The following is a 15,380-nucleotide window of genomic DNA, read 5'->3' as shown; positions in this document are numbered from 1 at the left end:
TGGACCATTCTTCTCATCTCGACAACACTGTGCCTGACCGCAAGGAGAGATCGACTGAAACCTCACTTGCCCGGCCCAGGCAAAGTAGAGATCAGGGTTGAGTTGGGCAACACAGAGCTAAAAGGACTCTCAGCGGACAACGCCGTCGTATGGAACATCAGAATGCCTTTGCGCAACTACAGTTCACTACCGACTGTTGAGCGAAGGAGAAATACCAACTCATCGCCAGCGCAAATCTCCTGCACAGGTCGATATCCATGTACAACAACCACAAATCTCAGATCCCCTTGCACAAATCTAGCGATCTCCAAGTTGTCCTGCATTGCAACAGTCACACAACAGTAATCTAGACAGACGGGAGCAATATGCAGTGTGCACACATGCAAGGGCGATATAAGGGCAAAGAGCGATATTGCAGCACAAACACGGCACGGCACATTCTCAAGGTGCATGTATACGGGAGTCTGCAGTAGTGTCTTTCTCTCTTCCTTAGCGAGGTGGATGTAAGTGGAGGCTGTGAAAATATACGATGTTTTCGAGGAGAGTCGGGCAAAACCACGCTTTCACTAGGAATCTACTCGGTTGGGATGTTTTCGTGCACTACATCAGCTGAGAATATCCTTGTGGTGGAGACGGGAGATAGACTTGTTTTGGTAGTATTGCTCGCTCGGCAAATAGTGGTGAATTGAGCGGGTCTCTGTAGTGACGACCCGTGTGCGGCGTCGAAGGAGCATTAGGCATTACATAGGCTATTCTGCTGACATATCAAGATGCATAACCTAATTGTAGATATCAATCACTTCGAGTGCCGGCATACATGTGGATGGTTAAGTCATGTTTGTATACGTTGAGCAACTGTTAATATGAGTGGTTCGGGAGCTAAGCTATGTTGACAGACTGTTGCTGTATTTGGGTACAACCCGAACAATCGAAAGCCATGTGACAAAGGAAAAGTAGCAATGCTCTCAGACAGGATGTCAGAAACGATTGGCCTTCTTCGGCATGTGTATGCTCTCAACGGTCATCATTCGTGAAAGATGTGGTTGACGAGGAACATCAACTTCGGCCATTGGCTCTGTTCCAGATCTCTGATTCGCTTGGTCATTGCAGCGTCTCTCTTCTTGACCTCCTCGTCAGACTTCTTCTCGATGATTCTATGAACTGTGGTCTGCGTCAATGGCGACGAGGCATTGATGGGGGGAGCTGCAGACAGAGCTGTCTGTAGCTGAGACGGGTGCACTGATGGCTTCAAGGCAAGTTGTCGCATTGCTCTGGCAAAGCGTTGTTGATGTTCCTCGGTAGGATCTAGTGAGTTGCGGTCGAGCAGCATGGAGTTTGTTGACTCGCCGAAGATCTCGCCAGAATCTAATAATATAGGATCCAGGCGTGCCTTCCAACGTGCAGCCTTCGAAGGAATGACAAGGTAGCAGATTGTTGCTTGATGAAACTCTCTGTAGGATTTCGCAAAGGCTTTGTCATGGCTCATGAGATAATCCGCGGCAGTCTCATCGAGGGTTTCTTGCTTAACGAAGATGTCGAGGCCAAAGTGCTTGCGCACCACCTAGGGTGCAGTCAGTATCAAGCTCTGCATCCAGTCAGGGTCGCACATACCTCGTTGCCCTTGGAGGCGACATGTTTCTTTACATCGGATGGCCATGCACATATGTTGTCGAAGCAAAGATCGTAAGAAACGTCCTCGTAATACTCGTCGCGTTTCTCGTCGAGCTTTGCTTCCAGAAGTTCATCGAATTCCTTGGGATGAACAGTTTCTTCGTCCATATGAAGCCACTCAGGATGTTCCTCGTAGAGCTCCTCCAAAGCAGCATCAACGATTGATGGGTCCATCTCAAACGAGTGTCGACTCGCACGACATGAGCCTTCGAAACAGCGATATGTCTGGGCCCATCCAACGTTGCGACTTTCTTCCTCCTGGCGGTGTATAGCCAACAACTCTTCCTCAATGAAAGCAATGAGCTCTTTGGGAAGTTTTGTGATGCGAGCGTCCTCGCCTTGGCCAAATTGATTGCATAGGCGCAAAGTCTGGATGGTGGGGATGGCCTTGTGGAAGGCGTCGACGCTACAGAGAAGATCCGATATTCTGACTGGGACGCCCCTACATTATACGTTAGCGCACCAATCACGTTAGCTTCTGCGTGAATGCGCGCACCAGACAAGGGCTGCAGTGGTATCGCCCATCTCAGAGATCATGCAGACGTGGTGTGTTAGGTTGAAAAAGGGGTGGCGCCCAACAGTCGCGAAGTGAGATGCTTCTTGGATGGACGTGACGAGGGCGATGGAGGTTGACAAAAGTCAATGAACGTGAATGAAGGTGAAGACGTGGAAGTGCGAGAACGACCGCGCGAAGCTGGAGTGGTGAAGGAAAGAAGAAACAGATAGGAAGCTGCAAGCAAACGACGCAGAACGTGCTTGCCTTTACTGAGACCAAAGACACCGCAAACTCCTTCACTTCGATTCTTTTGTTCGTGTTTCTACTTGCCTGGTCCCCTCGCAGAGCACTGCTTATATGGCTGTCACGATGCACAATGCCATTGATTTGGCCAACCATTCACTGAGAGTCCAGGCCTAAGGTGCTCTTGTTGGACAAGACACAGTCCGAGGAACCCTATGTGCATTGTGATAGCGAAGTTTGTAGAAGTCGATCCGCGTGGAGCTCTTACGAACTCGCGGCTCTACAACAGTCTCCTGGCGACCTTTCTCATACCACTCTAGTCGAATGTGTCGGCATTGTACCATTTTCTACTGTCAAGATCGCGGCTTGGATGGAGGCTGGGAGTTTGCCGATGTCAGTATGTCTTACAATCTCTACGCCAGTAGCACCTTGAAACCAGGTCTTTGTTCTTCTGTTGACTGCCTTGGCCGTCTCTTACAACGAACATCCAGCTGCGAACATTTGTCGAAATGTACGAAGCATTCCATGCGATCTTCGATGTCCATTAAAAGCTCGTTATTTCGAACCATTAGATGTGTTTTTGGTGGATTGAGCTGCTTTTGCGTCTAAACGTTTGGTCAAGACCAAAAATTCGATTTTCAATTGTTGGGTCGGAGAGCGATGGCCAAATCATTATTTTCTCCAACGTTGATGGTTCCGTCGGTATGATTGCGGCGGGTTGCTGCATGGTTTGTTGACACTTTGTCCGAGGCCGTGAAACGCAGGCTAGACTCGCAAGAATTTAAAGCGCATGTCAACAACAACTTTGCCGGGACCACTCTGTTTTTGTATAAATTTATGGATAGTTCGGAGTTGGTGCCGAAGCAATTGAAGACATGTTTAGACAGGAAGATCGTAGTATTTTGCAGGATGGAGAAGCCATGCTGAAGAAAAGCAATCGCAGATTTGACAGGTTCGGAGCATTCTTTTCAAGATTGGGTGAGGCAAATGAGAGCGAGAGAACACGAGCGGCGCTAGGATCGGCACAATGCGTACCGGCTCCCGGGTGGTTGACATCTGATGACCCCTGAGGTTTTTCAATCAAAGAGCTGTTGGTTGCTACGCCCTGACCATCACTTTCGCGAGCATTTAACTATCATTGATACTCGGCGCTCCTCGCAACCTCTGAGTTTCTCTCCGTACAACGCCTTTCCGACTCACTTCCGCATAAACACCCACGACACGCCGCTGCGACAAGTTCGATCGCCAGGTACCAGCACGCGATTGACGCGCCAGATTGGCTTTGCGAAACAACCGTTTACGATACAATTCACTGTGTGCGACGAAGCCGCAGACGTACTTGTATCGCGGCTCTGACCAGAAAAGGTACGTCAGGATGCGATTGAGCGATATCGATTCTGCATGACCGCTGCATCGCGGCAACATGGCAGGGCAATGGCACGGCAAAGCGATTCCAAGGGCAAGTCGCGATTGTTGACGGGAGCCGTGGATGGCAAAAACAAATTGCAAAAAAAGGCTCCAGGGTGGCTTCTCCGCCACGTTCCGAATGGGCTTGGCACGGTTTCGAGGTCGTTCCGTCATCACCGTTCCCCTTAATCAGCCAGCAGCAATCCCCCGATTCATCGTTTCCTCAATCTCTCAATTGCCCTTGTTGTCGTTTTTGTCTGCTCGTCTTGCTCGGTCGCAGGAACGCCTCTTTCCACTTAATTCTAATACCTAATCGTGCAGGAGCACGCTTTTCCTCGAGCCATGCCGATACGCACTATCAATCCCTTTGTCGCGACCTCTCCCTCACCCTCGATCGATGCCCTGAACGAAAAGGCCTCTCTCCAAAGCTTCAAATCGCCTGCCACAAAGTCCAACAACCGCATTGCCAGCTTCTTCTCGTCGCCCAAGGCCTCTCTGCACCCAAACCCTCAGAACCAGGCAACCCGCCGCCCTCCGTCTCCCCAAGTCAACCGTGCCACTCTGTCGCTGCCCACAATCAACCTCACCACCGCTACCGGCGAGAAGAGCAAGATCGAGGAGAGGCCAATGACCCTTTTCCAGCCCCCTTCACCCGAAGAGGCCCGTCGTATCGCAAAGGCACACGCCGCTTTCGGCCCAATTGGCTCGCAGGAGCACCGCTACTCGAGTCGTCACGATGGACAAGCATTCCCCGAGCCCATCGAGGACACTCCGCCATACTACTTCCTCTTGACAACCTACTTCAGTTACCTCGTCCTCATCATCTTCGGTCATGTGCGCGACTTCTTCGGCAAGCGCTTCAAGCAGGAGCAGTACAAGCACCTGTCGGCACGAGACGGATATGCACCGCTCAACAGCGATTTCGATAACTTCTACATCCGTAGACTGCAGCTGCGCATCAACGACTGCTTCAGACGCCCCATTACTGGAGTGCCCGGTAGATTCATCACTCTGCTCGACCGCAAGTCTGACGACTTCAACCTGAGCTTCAAGATGACGGGCACTACCACCGAAACCCTCAACATGAGTTCCTACAACTACCTTGGTTTCGCTCAGTCTGAAGGAGAGTGTGCCGACGCTGTCGAGGTCGCTACCAAGAAGTACGGTGTCAGCTTTGCCAGTCCCAGAGGCGATGCTGGTACTTCAGAGTTGCACGTCGAGGTCGAGAATCTGGTCGCTGGCTTCGTCGGCAAGGAATCGGCAATGATCTTCTCCATGGGCTTCGGCACCAACGCTACCACCTTCCCTGCTCTTGTTGGCAAGGGCTGTCTGATCATCTCCGACGAGCTGAACCACTCTTCCATCCGTTTCGGCGCCAGACTCTCAGGCGCTGTCATTGAAATGTTCAAGCACAACAACATCAACGATCTGGAACGTGTCCTCCGCGAGAGAATTTCCCAAGGCCAGCCCCGCACTCACCGTCCCTGGAAGAAGATCCTCGTTGCTGTTGAGGGTCTCTACTCAATGGAAGGCACCATGTGCAACCTCCCCGAAATCATCGCTCTCAAGAGAAAGTACAAGTTCAACCTGTTCATCGACGAGGCTCACTCGATTGGTGCTCTCGGTATGCAAGGCAGAGGTATCTGCGACTACTTTGGTATCGACCCTGCTGAAGTCGACATCCTCATGGGTACTTTCACAAAGTCGTTCGGTGCAAACGGTGGCTACGTTGCAGGTGACAAGGCCCTCATTGATAAGCTTCGTGTGACCAACGCCGGTACTCTCTTCGGCGAGGCTCCCTCTCCCCCGGTCCTGGTTCAGATCTCTTCCGCTCTTCGTTTGATCATCGGCGACATTGCTCCTGGACAAGGTCAAGAGCGTCTTGAAAGATTGGCCTTCAACTCAAGATACCTTCGTCTGGGACTCAAGCGTCTTGGATTCATCATCTTCGGCCACGACGACTCTCCTATCATTCCTCTGCTTCTGTACAACCCCGCCAAGATTCCCGCCTTCTCCCACGAGATGCTCAAGCGCAAGATCGCTGTTGTCGTCGTCGGATACCCTGCCACACCACTCATCTCTTCTCGCGCCAGATTCTGTGTTTCTGCCGCTCACACCAAGGATGACCTGGACCGTCTGCTCGCAGCTTGCGACCAAGCCGGTGATATCTTACAGCTGAAGTTCAGCAGCGGTATCGCTGGTGGTAGAGATCCCATTCCCGACGGTCTGATGAATGTTGAGGAAATGGAGCACCGTGATGACCTCGCAAAGGGCAAGACCCCCACATACCAACCACCTCGCTGGAAGCTTGAAGACATTATCAAGCGCGGTGTCCAGGACGTCAAGGCACCTCTGTTCTAAGCCTGGTGCGAGCATTCATAGGTCAACGTTCTGACCTCTTTTCTTATCTTTCGGGTCCTTTTTGGGAATTTGCATCCCTGCCGGCGTAACAAGGTGTTTGCGGAACAGCCATGACCGATGATCTGGGACTTCAGGGGATTTTGTCTGGGTTTTTGAAATCTTTCCTTCGATTCTTCCTCTTCAGCAGCGCTCAAGTATTGCATCAGCGTCCTGCTCCATTTTTGATTCTTCATGAGGCTTGCCTATGCTTCTAAGATTTTATAATCCCTAGAACTTGTTTTTGTAGTATACCACTGGCATTCTATCCGCCAGAAAATGACCGAGGCTATTAGGCTTTGTCTACCACAGCTGCATGCTGTCAATTGAAAACTTTCAATAGTTTGTTTATCCACTGTCCACTTTTCTTTTCCTTTCCTTTTGTGACGAGATAAGATAGCCGTATCCGGCAAGTAGATCGTGATTATCGGAACTGACCGCTGACAACGTATATCAGAGCAGTCGGCCGTAAATCGACCAATTCACACATCTAAAGTCTGCTTCGCAAGTCCAAGACGAAGATAGAAACAAACAACAGGAGTCCCAATCACATCCGACGCAATCGTCCAGCCATGACGGTCTTCCCACCACGCCCAGCCTCACCAACGGTGGCCCAGCAAACCAACCACCTCGATGCCTGCCTCGCCCTCCAAAATACAGGCGTCAATGAACATTCCAAACGCCCATTTGCTGCCCTCCTCGTTGGTCCAAACGACGAAATCCTCTTGACTCACCTCAGCATCTCGCACATCGAACATGCCGAATCCAGTCTCGCCCTTCTAGCCTCGAAACACTATTCTTCCGCCTATCTTTGGACATGCACTTTATACTCTACTTGGGAGCCGTGTGCAATGTGTGCTGGTACCATCTACTGGGCAAACATCGGTAGAGTGGTATATGCGGTTGAAGAGGAAGTTTTGAAGCGAATTACTGGCGAGGGCAATGAGGAGAACTTTACCATGAGTTTGGGATGTAGAGAAGTTTTTGGCAAAGGGCAGAAGGATGTGAAGGTGTACGGACCTGTGGATGGTGTGAGGGAGAGGGTTATTGAGGAAAGTGATAGGTTTTGGAAACCGATTAGGGAGGGATTGGGTGGGCAGAACTAGTTGAGCAGCTCACTCTCCCTTCGACAGCTATCTTGGTGACCGATCGGCACCTGATATGCTAAGAAAACTTTTACCTATGATTCGATACCTCTAGCTACACTCACTTTACTATGCAAACAGTTGACTCGACAGAGTTGCCTTGCTGGCCAATATCGAGTTGAAAGATGCCGAAGCAATATTATATCAAAGTGAGGCTGTGTCAGGGTGGCCCTGAAGCGTCGACGCACGGTCCAAGAGGTCAAAAGCGCTCACGCATTTGGTATCAAATTCCAGACTTCGCTCAAACTCACATCTATCTCACCATCCAATTCTGCCATCGGAAGTCATCTATTCAGAACCGAACCCCGGACTCTATCCAGCAATGGCACATCATCTTTGGAAAGCAGCCGGCCTCTGGAAACCGTCAACATCCTCTCTCCCAGCCACTTCACACCTCTTCTTCTCATCATGTTCTGCCAATTGCTGGTCTTCTGACCCGGAGAAAGCCAAAGCAGAGAAGCAAAGATATCGTGAATATCGTGAATGGTGTATTCAGAAACGTCGCACTGATCCGGAGTGGAAAAACAGAAAAAACCGAATCGAGCGTGAAGCAAGAGCAAAAGCGCGGCAGTCTTGGTCCGAAGAACGTCTTGAGCGATACCGCAAGGACAGCCGTGAGAGCATGAAGAAAAGGTACGCCGAGAATCCTCGGTTCAAGCTCCACCACAAAATGGATATACTTTCGAGGCAAAGTCAGTGGGCTCGTGAGTGCTTGCCATGGAAGAGCCACACGCCTGTTCTTTACGACAAGAAGGTCGAGCATATTTGTAGTAGCTGTCTGGTATCCAGACATGGTGGCGCTAAGTTATGGTAAGCATGATGAAGACATCGTGAGTCGGCAGCCCTTGGAATCCTGTCTCGACCTCCAGCTTCAATGATTCATAGCCAATTCGTTACGACTACATTGACAGCATACTCTGGACGTTGCGTTCTATCAGCCTCGTGTGGCTGTCAAGGATGATAGGCCAACCGGCAAGCTGTGCTCTGCGATGGCTGCCGTGGCTCCGAGACGATGTATGGCTCGTTATGTTGCAAGTGCTAACTATACCACGTGCTCCAGGTGGAAACGCCATGATGGCGAGGCTTATAAATGTGTCCGGTGCTATTTCAAGAGCCCGGATCCGATGCCAGAAGGCTACGAAGACTGCAAGTCGGCAGCAGAGATACGGGAGCGCAGCAAGGAGCTTGGGCATGTGAATCCGAGAAAATAGGAAAGAGCAACCATCGATAATGACAGACGCTGCTTGTGTGTGTCAACAGAAGGGACAATCACAACCATGGAATCGAAAAACGTTTCAGCCCCCTGCCTGTGTCTCCGTACTGGAGTTTACTTCAATTCCGTCCCTCTGCTACAAACAGAGCTCGTGTTTTAGGGCATGAGGATTGCACGATAATTCGATGTGTGAATCAAGGAGAGCGACTGGACCTGGCGGTCTTATTGAACACCACTGCTGGTCTGGAAGTCACTGTGCATTCTGATAGCCCCGCTTGTAATGGATTTGGAGGCAGGGAAAGTGCATAATGGCTTTGCGTCCAGAACATCGCTGTCTCTCGTCTGGGCTTGTTCAATTCCAGGATGCATACATGCATGCTTTATCGCTTCGAATCACATGTGATCACATGCTTCTCGGGGTTCCTTTTCTTCTATTCAGCTTGTGCATTCCCTGTATGATTACTCAACTCTCAAATGGGGTTTGCATTGTGCCAGGGGTGAAACTCTCATATTCTATGGCCGGCGCATGCTCGATTCTTTTTTTTGAGGTCCCTTGGGAAGTCGGCGCGATCATATATCTCACATAACCGATTGTTCAATTTCGTAGCAGCACTCACCTCTTGATCGCGCCATCGAGATGCAGGCAATCTTGTCACGTAGCGTTTCCATCGATATTCCTTTGCAGATTTCAGGAGAATTCCAACATGAGCACCTAGTCGAGAAGTGGCAGAAAAGAGATTGAATGACATAAAAGGGGAGGTTAGGTGCATGGCGCCGGTATGTAGAGAGGAACGGTCACAAGGCTGTATGTATGCATGCTGCAGAATCAGACTCATCTACAGTAAGTGATTGCTTACAGCACAGTTATCTACTTGCATGAGACTTCTGTCGGCGCAATCCAACTACTTCCATTGACCGCCGTTTTTTTGGATCTTTCTTCGGGGAGATGCTTGTGTAGCATTGCTTTCGGCATCTTCTAGGCATAACCACAACTGAAACCCAGCGTGCTCTGATGTAAGATTCATTCCTCTGATGCCAACACTCTGTGTGTTCGCAAGGGTCTGATAGTATACACAGTAAGTGCTTACCGAGAGACAGAAGCTAATGTTCTCATAGTTCTTGCAAAGTACATGGGTTATGATATTATCGAGGAACAAGGTTTCGGTGGACTCGGTGGGTCTCCATGCAGGAGACGGGCCAATCTTGCCTCTCCAAGCGCTCCACTCTCACTCGGCTCCTCATTTTCCTTCGAAGAAAGAAGAAACAACATTGAGATGAGAGGCTGAGAGAGACGTCGACGAAGGACTGAACTGAGCAGCAGCTAAATCTCCATAGCGGTAGCTCCTTTCTGCTCTTGAATCGATTTCTTTGAGTTCGGGCGCCCATGATCCCTGTCCTTAGGGCTTTGCGCATGCCACTGGCGACACAACCTGTATTGCAGGACACTTGTTTGCCGTTGACAAGTGCAATCTGGATCGACCAAGATGACTTGATGATGGTTGTCCTAGGAGCGAGTCAGCTCTTGTATCACCAACCCACATGTTCGGGTCGGAGAATTGCCCAGGGCTAGGCTCGGGGCGAAATGTCGAAATGAGTCGCATATGAAACACCAAGTGTATTGACGTGCGTTTGTAGCAGATGTGATGCACTTGCGTGCGGGAAGGAGTGTGGGTGGGTGATGGAGGTTTGCACTCGCAGCTTGGCGGCGACAAACAGCAATCTTGCAAGAGAATCTCCAGCGCTTAGGACACCTGCCCGCCTGAAATCCACACCCTACCAGGGCACCACATCCAGCTTCCGGACATCCGTGTATAAGGAAATTAATTTGGGGATCCACAGAGATGGTTGTATGGGTCCAGTGATAAGAGTGTGCGACCTTGATGCATGCCACTGGACGCCGCGACTGCGGTGATTGCTTTGCCCCATACAGTGGTCGTGGGTGCCTTATGCTGAGCGCGCATTTCTTGATCGTGAGTCGCAGTCAGTAGGTAGACTATCCTCTCATACATGTCTACTAGTCGAGGCAGTCTCGAAGTCGACGAGACGGTGTATGTTTTGTAGGTTCTGGAAGCACGGCAATAGCAAGCAACTTCTGCCCGGTCGCGGCTCCTGAAACGCTTCTGCATCTCATGCAACCTTCTATATCTGATACAACAGGTGCGGGTCCTCCCGTTGACTGCCTACTGCACCAGTTCTGATGTCTCCATCCCTCCCTCCCTCCCGGACCAACCAGTTTGCGAACAACGGCGGCGCAATTAAACTTGGGAGGAGCATGGCATTTTTCATGTGTGGAGTCGGGATGTTGGTCGCCTCCTTGGATCTGTAGACATTGTATATAGGACATGTAGGTGTGCATCCCTTTCTTCATTCTTGTACCTTCATTCTCTTGGTCGATTTGCCTTCTATACAGCCACCCTTTGGCGTTTACGCCTTTCCGTTCATTCAGTCACTCCTTCGACACTCCTTACACTACTTTGATAGTAGTGTGCCACTCCTTTTATTCATTCTCTTCAATATTCCAAAGCGCCTGCGCTATATCAACAACACGCACTTCTTTCACTTGACCCTTCCATTCAATCAACCAAACAATCATGTTCTCCAAGATCTGGACTGCCCTGGCCCTTGCCGCTGTCAGTGTTCACCTTGCCGCCGCAAAGTCTGTTGTTGCGCATTTCATGCTCGACAACTCCTACGCCTACACGGTTGGACAATGGAAGACCGATATGAAGGCTGCTCAACAGGCTGGCATCGATGGCTTCTCTCTGAACTGGATCCCTCCGGACTGCAACTCTCCCAGCCGCAAGTGGCAAGTCGACCGTATCGATGATGCCTTCCAGGCTGCTGAGAAGACTGGCTTCAAGCTCATGTTCTCCTTCGACATGAGCTACACGACCTGCAACAAATTCTGGAACACGACCTTCATGACCGACATGATCACCAAGCACGCTGGCAGCTCTGCTGCTATGCGCTGGAACACCAACATCCTTGTTTCGACCTACGCTGGCGACAAGAACGACGCATATGGCAATCAGTTCTTCCAAGACCTCAAGGACTCTTGCAAGGGCGCAGGTCATCCTATCACTCTGGCTCCCGCTCTTGTCTCGTACGCACAGGCTGCCCAGACCTCCCCTGAAAAGTCGGCCGCCAAGATGATGAGCGACTACCCTGCTATTGATGGCTACTTCAACTGTAAGTGACTTCGCATATCTGATGACTACGTTTCTTCGACTGACCCTCTCACAGGGCAAGCATGGCCTCTCATGGAAGCCAACATGACCTGCACCGCAGACAAGGCTTTCAAGGCTGCACTCACCAAGAATGGCAAGACCGGTCCTTACATCATGGCCGTCTCTCCCTGGCAATACAAGGATCTCAACAACGGCGTTGCTTCCGACTCCTGGGTCGCCTACTCGGACACCCTCTTCGCCCAGCGTCTCCACAGCATCGCCAACAATGAGTTTTCCCCCGACATCATCGAAGTGCTCACCTGGAACGACTTCTGCGAATCTCACTATCTTCGCGATCTTCCCAGCATGACCAACGTCAGCGCTACCGACTATGTCACCTACAGCAACGGCATGGAGAACTATGTCGAGGGCATGAACCACGCCCCTTGGCGCGTCATGGCCAAGTACTACCTCAACCGGTGGAAGAACGGCAAGGCCCCCGTCATCACCATGGATCAGGTCGTCTACTGGTACCGCGTTCACCCCAAGGCTGCCGCATGTTACGGCGGCTCTTCCAGCAAGATCAAGAACTACGAGTACCCCACCGATGCAGTCTTTGCCTGGGCTCTGGTCAAGGACAAGGCTACCGTCTCGGTCAGTGTGGGCGCCAACCAGTACTGGGAGTTCGAGGCCGACTCTTCCGGCCCTGTTCTTTCCATGATTCCTTTCCCCAAGGACCTTGGCATTGGCGGCACTACTCCTGAAGTCAGCATCAACAGAAACAACAAGGTTGTGCAGTACTCCAAGGGTGGCATGGCCATTACAGCTTCTTGCGTGAGTTCATTTCAACATCATATTCCAGACTTTGAACACATACTGACTAAATCTTCAGAGCTGGAGCAACTTCAACGCCCACGTCGAACTCTGCGGCGAGGGTGTCAACAAGGGTCCCTCGTCTTCTTCTTGATCTACGATCTACCGAATCAACGGTCCAACTACACGAAACCTCGAGACCTGCTGGGCAGACTCGATCACACACACGACGACATTGAAGGAGGGAAAAAAGCAAATAACATGACACACACACACAAACAAATAACTTTCGATTCTTGATGGGGGAAGACTTTTATGAACTGGTTGGGTTAGGAAAAGAGGGGGGGGGGGGGGGGGGGGGGGTCTGTACAGCCAGGGGGCAGTAGGTGGCTCCGTCGGGTGGTGGCCGAGGGGTTGTTGGGGGGGGGGGGGGGGCACAGGATGGTGGTTTGGAAAGGTGGAAATGGTATAACGAGTCACTTTCGTTCATAGACGGATCATGCTTTTTAGATGAGTCTGGATTTCACTTTTTGACAATGTCAGGATTTATTTTCGGTGTTCATTTGCTGTTTGCTCAAACCTTCCTTCCTAGCTGTGCCTTCCGTATTCAACTTATATCTTCCATCGCTTTTTTCTATTACCAATATGGTGCGCATGTCACAATCTTGTTGACTTCAAAGGATCAATACAGTACAGCATTCTACGTGCAGATTAGACGACAGAAGACATGCCTAGGACATGACATGAACATCCTGTTTTCCGACGGTCAATGGCATTTATTCTGCAGCATCGACTCTGCAAGAGGGCGAACACAATTTAATGGCATAAAGTGTGGCATGCTCAAACGAAGCATCGTGCTGCTAACCTGTTTATATGTTGTATGCAATTGTACAAGAAATATCCAAGATGATGACATGTCTTCAATCTCTCTTTCCTCCAGCAGAACTAAGCGCATAACTGCTAGTACCCGCATTGTATCCATAGCCACCTAGTCTGCCACCCTCCATGCCTCCAGTCATCCTATCTTTTCCATGGTTCCTGAGCCTTCTCGGCAATTCGACGCCTCGGAAGTAGACGATGCAGATGGCAGCTGCGGCACCAGCACTCAAGATACAGTAGATCAAAGTGCTTGCGTAGATATGACCGCCGACGCCGGACCAGCCAGACGGCAGTTGTTGGCCGGAGTACCAGCGGATTGAGAATGTGAATGGTAGAGCGTCACCGATGACTATGCGGGTCGGCGGGCGGGTGGAGATGGAGTATGCAGTGGCGGCATCGATGACACCGGGCGAGACGGATTTGGGGGCGGCATGCAGCAGCATGTTGAGGTGTGACGAGACGTGCAAATGCGAGAGTTGCAGGGTGCCGGTCAAGGCAATGATCAAGGGGATGTAATCAGTGCTCAAGCTGCCCTGGCCCTCGATCGACGGATCTTCCTTGGGAGCCTTGTCGGCCAGCGAAGACTCGACAATGGGACGAGCGGGAATGCGACAGGTCATGGGGGCGTCGTTGTGAACGTAGAACTCGAGGAGATGGAACATGGGGTCAGAGATGAAGTCGATGGTGCAATTGATGTCCTTCTCGACACCAAAGTAGATCTCTAGCGGTCGTCCGGTCTCATTGCACACGGGGAAGGGCACATATTGAAGCTGTCCTGAGGCATCCGTGACCTGTTGCAGTGTGTTAGTTGTGCCGGTCGGGAGTCAAGGTGTAGATGTCGCTTACATGCTCGCCGGTGTCTGATGTTCTGTTCACTTGGACAGGTCAGCAAATGAAGACATGCTGAGATGCAGAGAGTCAATATACTTACGACACGTCACGGGGATGGCATCCCCTGCACGGTATATCGGCCTCTCATCGACAAGGGGCTCCTGGGCAGCTGCCCTCGCCAAGACGGTGAAGAAGACAAGGCATAGCTGGAACAGCAATGGAATGCGTCCACTCATGTTGGCCGTGAAGATGGGGCAATGCAGACTTGTCGAGGGAGCTCGAGTCGTTCGCTGCTGCTTCTTGAAGCCACGCGAACAAACATCGAAACGCCCTGAGATGGCTTCCCCACAATTTGTCTCTCCTGCACTCCCTGCCAATTTCAGCAGACCCAGCTTGCAGCGAAACTCCCGTCAAGGCCAGATTTTGCAAAATCTTTGTCGCAATACACGAGCTCTTGTATGACCGGAGTCGCGGCTATTGAGAGTTGGTACCACTAGGGCTCTCGATGGTCAGCTCAACCGTGTGCGATGCATTCGTGCATTTTGACTCTCTTCAAAGACGCGCTTCACCAAGCTGAGATGCAGTCCACTCGGCTTCGGAACAGCCCCTTTGAGTAACTCCTACTTTACACTGCGGCACGCGCTTCATCAGCTCTCTCCGCCTGTTTGCACCAGCTTGACGGTTAGAAACACGAGATTGTGACTGAGCCAGGTCTTTGCAAAGCTTGTAAGCTCGCCAACTCTTCCAGAAAATGGTGCGAAACAAACTAACTTCATCACAAGGCGTCCGGATAATAGCAACTGCGAAGTATATCTCCTGCCCGCCATGCCCTTCTCCAACGTTTGACCCTGTTTCGGGGAAACCTTTGAGGCACGTCCGTCTTCTCGGCGACTGAAAGCTCTCGGAAGAACTCCAGCCTAAATTATGCACCAATAGCGGCGAAGGTTCATTGCTGGACCACGCTGGAGCCCCGGACACTAGTGGGGTAGTGGGGAACGCTGTGACGGCAGATTTGAGGTCGGCCATTAGACAAAACCTGTCCCATTTCCCACTGTTAGGCTATCTGTACTCTCAATTGATTCTTCTCTCTCTTCTCCTGTTCTCCAGCTACATTCTAC

The 15,380-nt window shown here is 51.0% G+C and overlaps 6 protein-coding genes across 6 annotated transcripts; 4 read left to right on the top strand and 2 right to left on the bottom strand.

The window, feature by feature from the left end:
• Positions 1-1,024: 1,024 nt before the first annotated feature.
• Positions 1,025-2,208, bottom strand: M438DRAFT_355400 (uncharacterized protein; the record flags this gene model as incomplete). The annotated part of the gene is made up of 3 exons (XM_029907031.1): positions 1,025-1,561; positions 1,612-2,113; positions 2,168-2,208. 3 exons carry the CDS (start codon positions 2,206-2,208, stop codon positions 1,025-1,027), a joined length of 1,080 nt encoding a protein of 359 aa, XP_029760664.1.
• A 1,951-nt stretch (positions 2,209-4,159) lies between these two features.
• M438DRAFT_273811 (putative serine palmitoyltransferase 2) lies at positions 4,160-6,178 on the top strand (the record flags this gene model as incomplete). The annotated part of the gene is made up of 1 exon (XM_029900665.1): positions 4,160-6,178. The coding sequence occupies one exon, from the start codon at positions 4,160-4,162 to the stop codon at positions 6,176-6,178; it is 2,019 nt and encodes a 672-aa protein (XP_029760663.1).
• Positions 6,179-6,764: 586 nt separating this feature from the next.
• M438DRAFT_345597 (cytidine deaminase-like protein) lies at positions 6,765-7,569 on the top strand. Its single transcript, XM_029905486.1, has one exon. It carries the CDS (start codon positions 6,787-6,789, stop codon positions 7,318-7,320), a length of 534 nt encoding a protein of 177 aa, XP_029760662.1. The 5' UTR covers positions 6,765-6,786; the 3' UTR covers positions 7,321-7,569.
• Positions 7,570-7,681: 112 nt separating this feature from the next.
• Positions 7,682-8,663, top strand: M438DRAFT_318905 (uncharacterized protein; the record flags this gene model as incomplete). The annotated part of the gene is made up of 2 exons (XM_029902815.1): positions 7,682-8,169; positions 8,420-8,663. 2 exons carry the CDS (start codon positions 7,682-7,684, stop codon positions 8,568-8,570), a joined length of 639 nt encoding a protein of 212 aa, XP_029760661.1. The 3' UTR covers positions 8,571-8,663.
• Positions 8,664-10,999: 2,336 nt separating this feature from the next.
• On the top strand, positions 11,000-12,887 carry M438DRAFT_397160 (glycoside hydrolase). Its single transcript, XM_029909295.1, has 3 exons — positions 11,000-11,761; positions 11,816-12,573; positions 12,632-12,887. The coding sequence occupies exons 1-3, from the start codon at positions 11,164-11,166 to the stop codon at positions 12,704-12,706; spliced, it is 1,431 nt and encodes a 476-aa protein (XP_029760660.1). The 5' UTR covers positions 11,000-11,163; the 3' UTR covers positions 12,707-12,887.
• Positions 12,888-13,472: 585 nt separating this feature from the next.
• M438DRAFT_335250 (uncharacterized protein) lies at positions 13,473-14,498 on the bottom strand (the record flags this gene model as incomplete). The annotated part of the gene is made up of 3 exons (XM_029903790.1): positions 13,473-14,222; positions 14,278-14,306; positions 14,363-14,498. 3 exons carry the CDS (start codon positions 14,496-14,498, stop codon positions 13,473-13,475), a joined length of 915 nt encoding a protein of 304 aa, XP_029760659.1.
• Positions 14,499-15,380: the final 882 nt, after the last annotated feature.

Source organism: Aureobasidium pullulans (genome assembly GCF_000721785.1).
Source record: "Aureobasidium pullulans EXF-150 unplaced genomic scaffold scaffold_9, whole genome shotgun sequence".
Taxonomy (NCBI): domain Eukaryota; kingdom Fungi; phylum Ascomycota; class Dothideomycetes; order Dothideales; family Saccotheciaceae; genus Aureobasidium; species Aureobasidium pullulans.
Note: the sequence above shows the minus strand (reverse complement) of the source record. Positions and strands in the feature narration are given on the sequence as shown.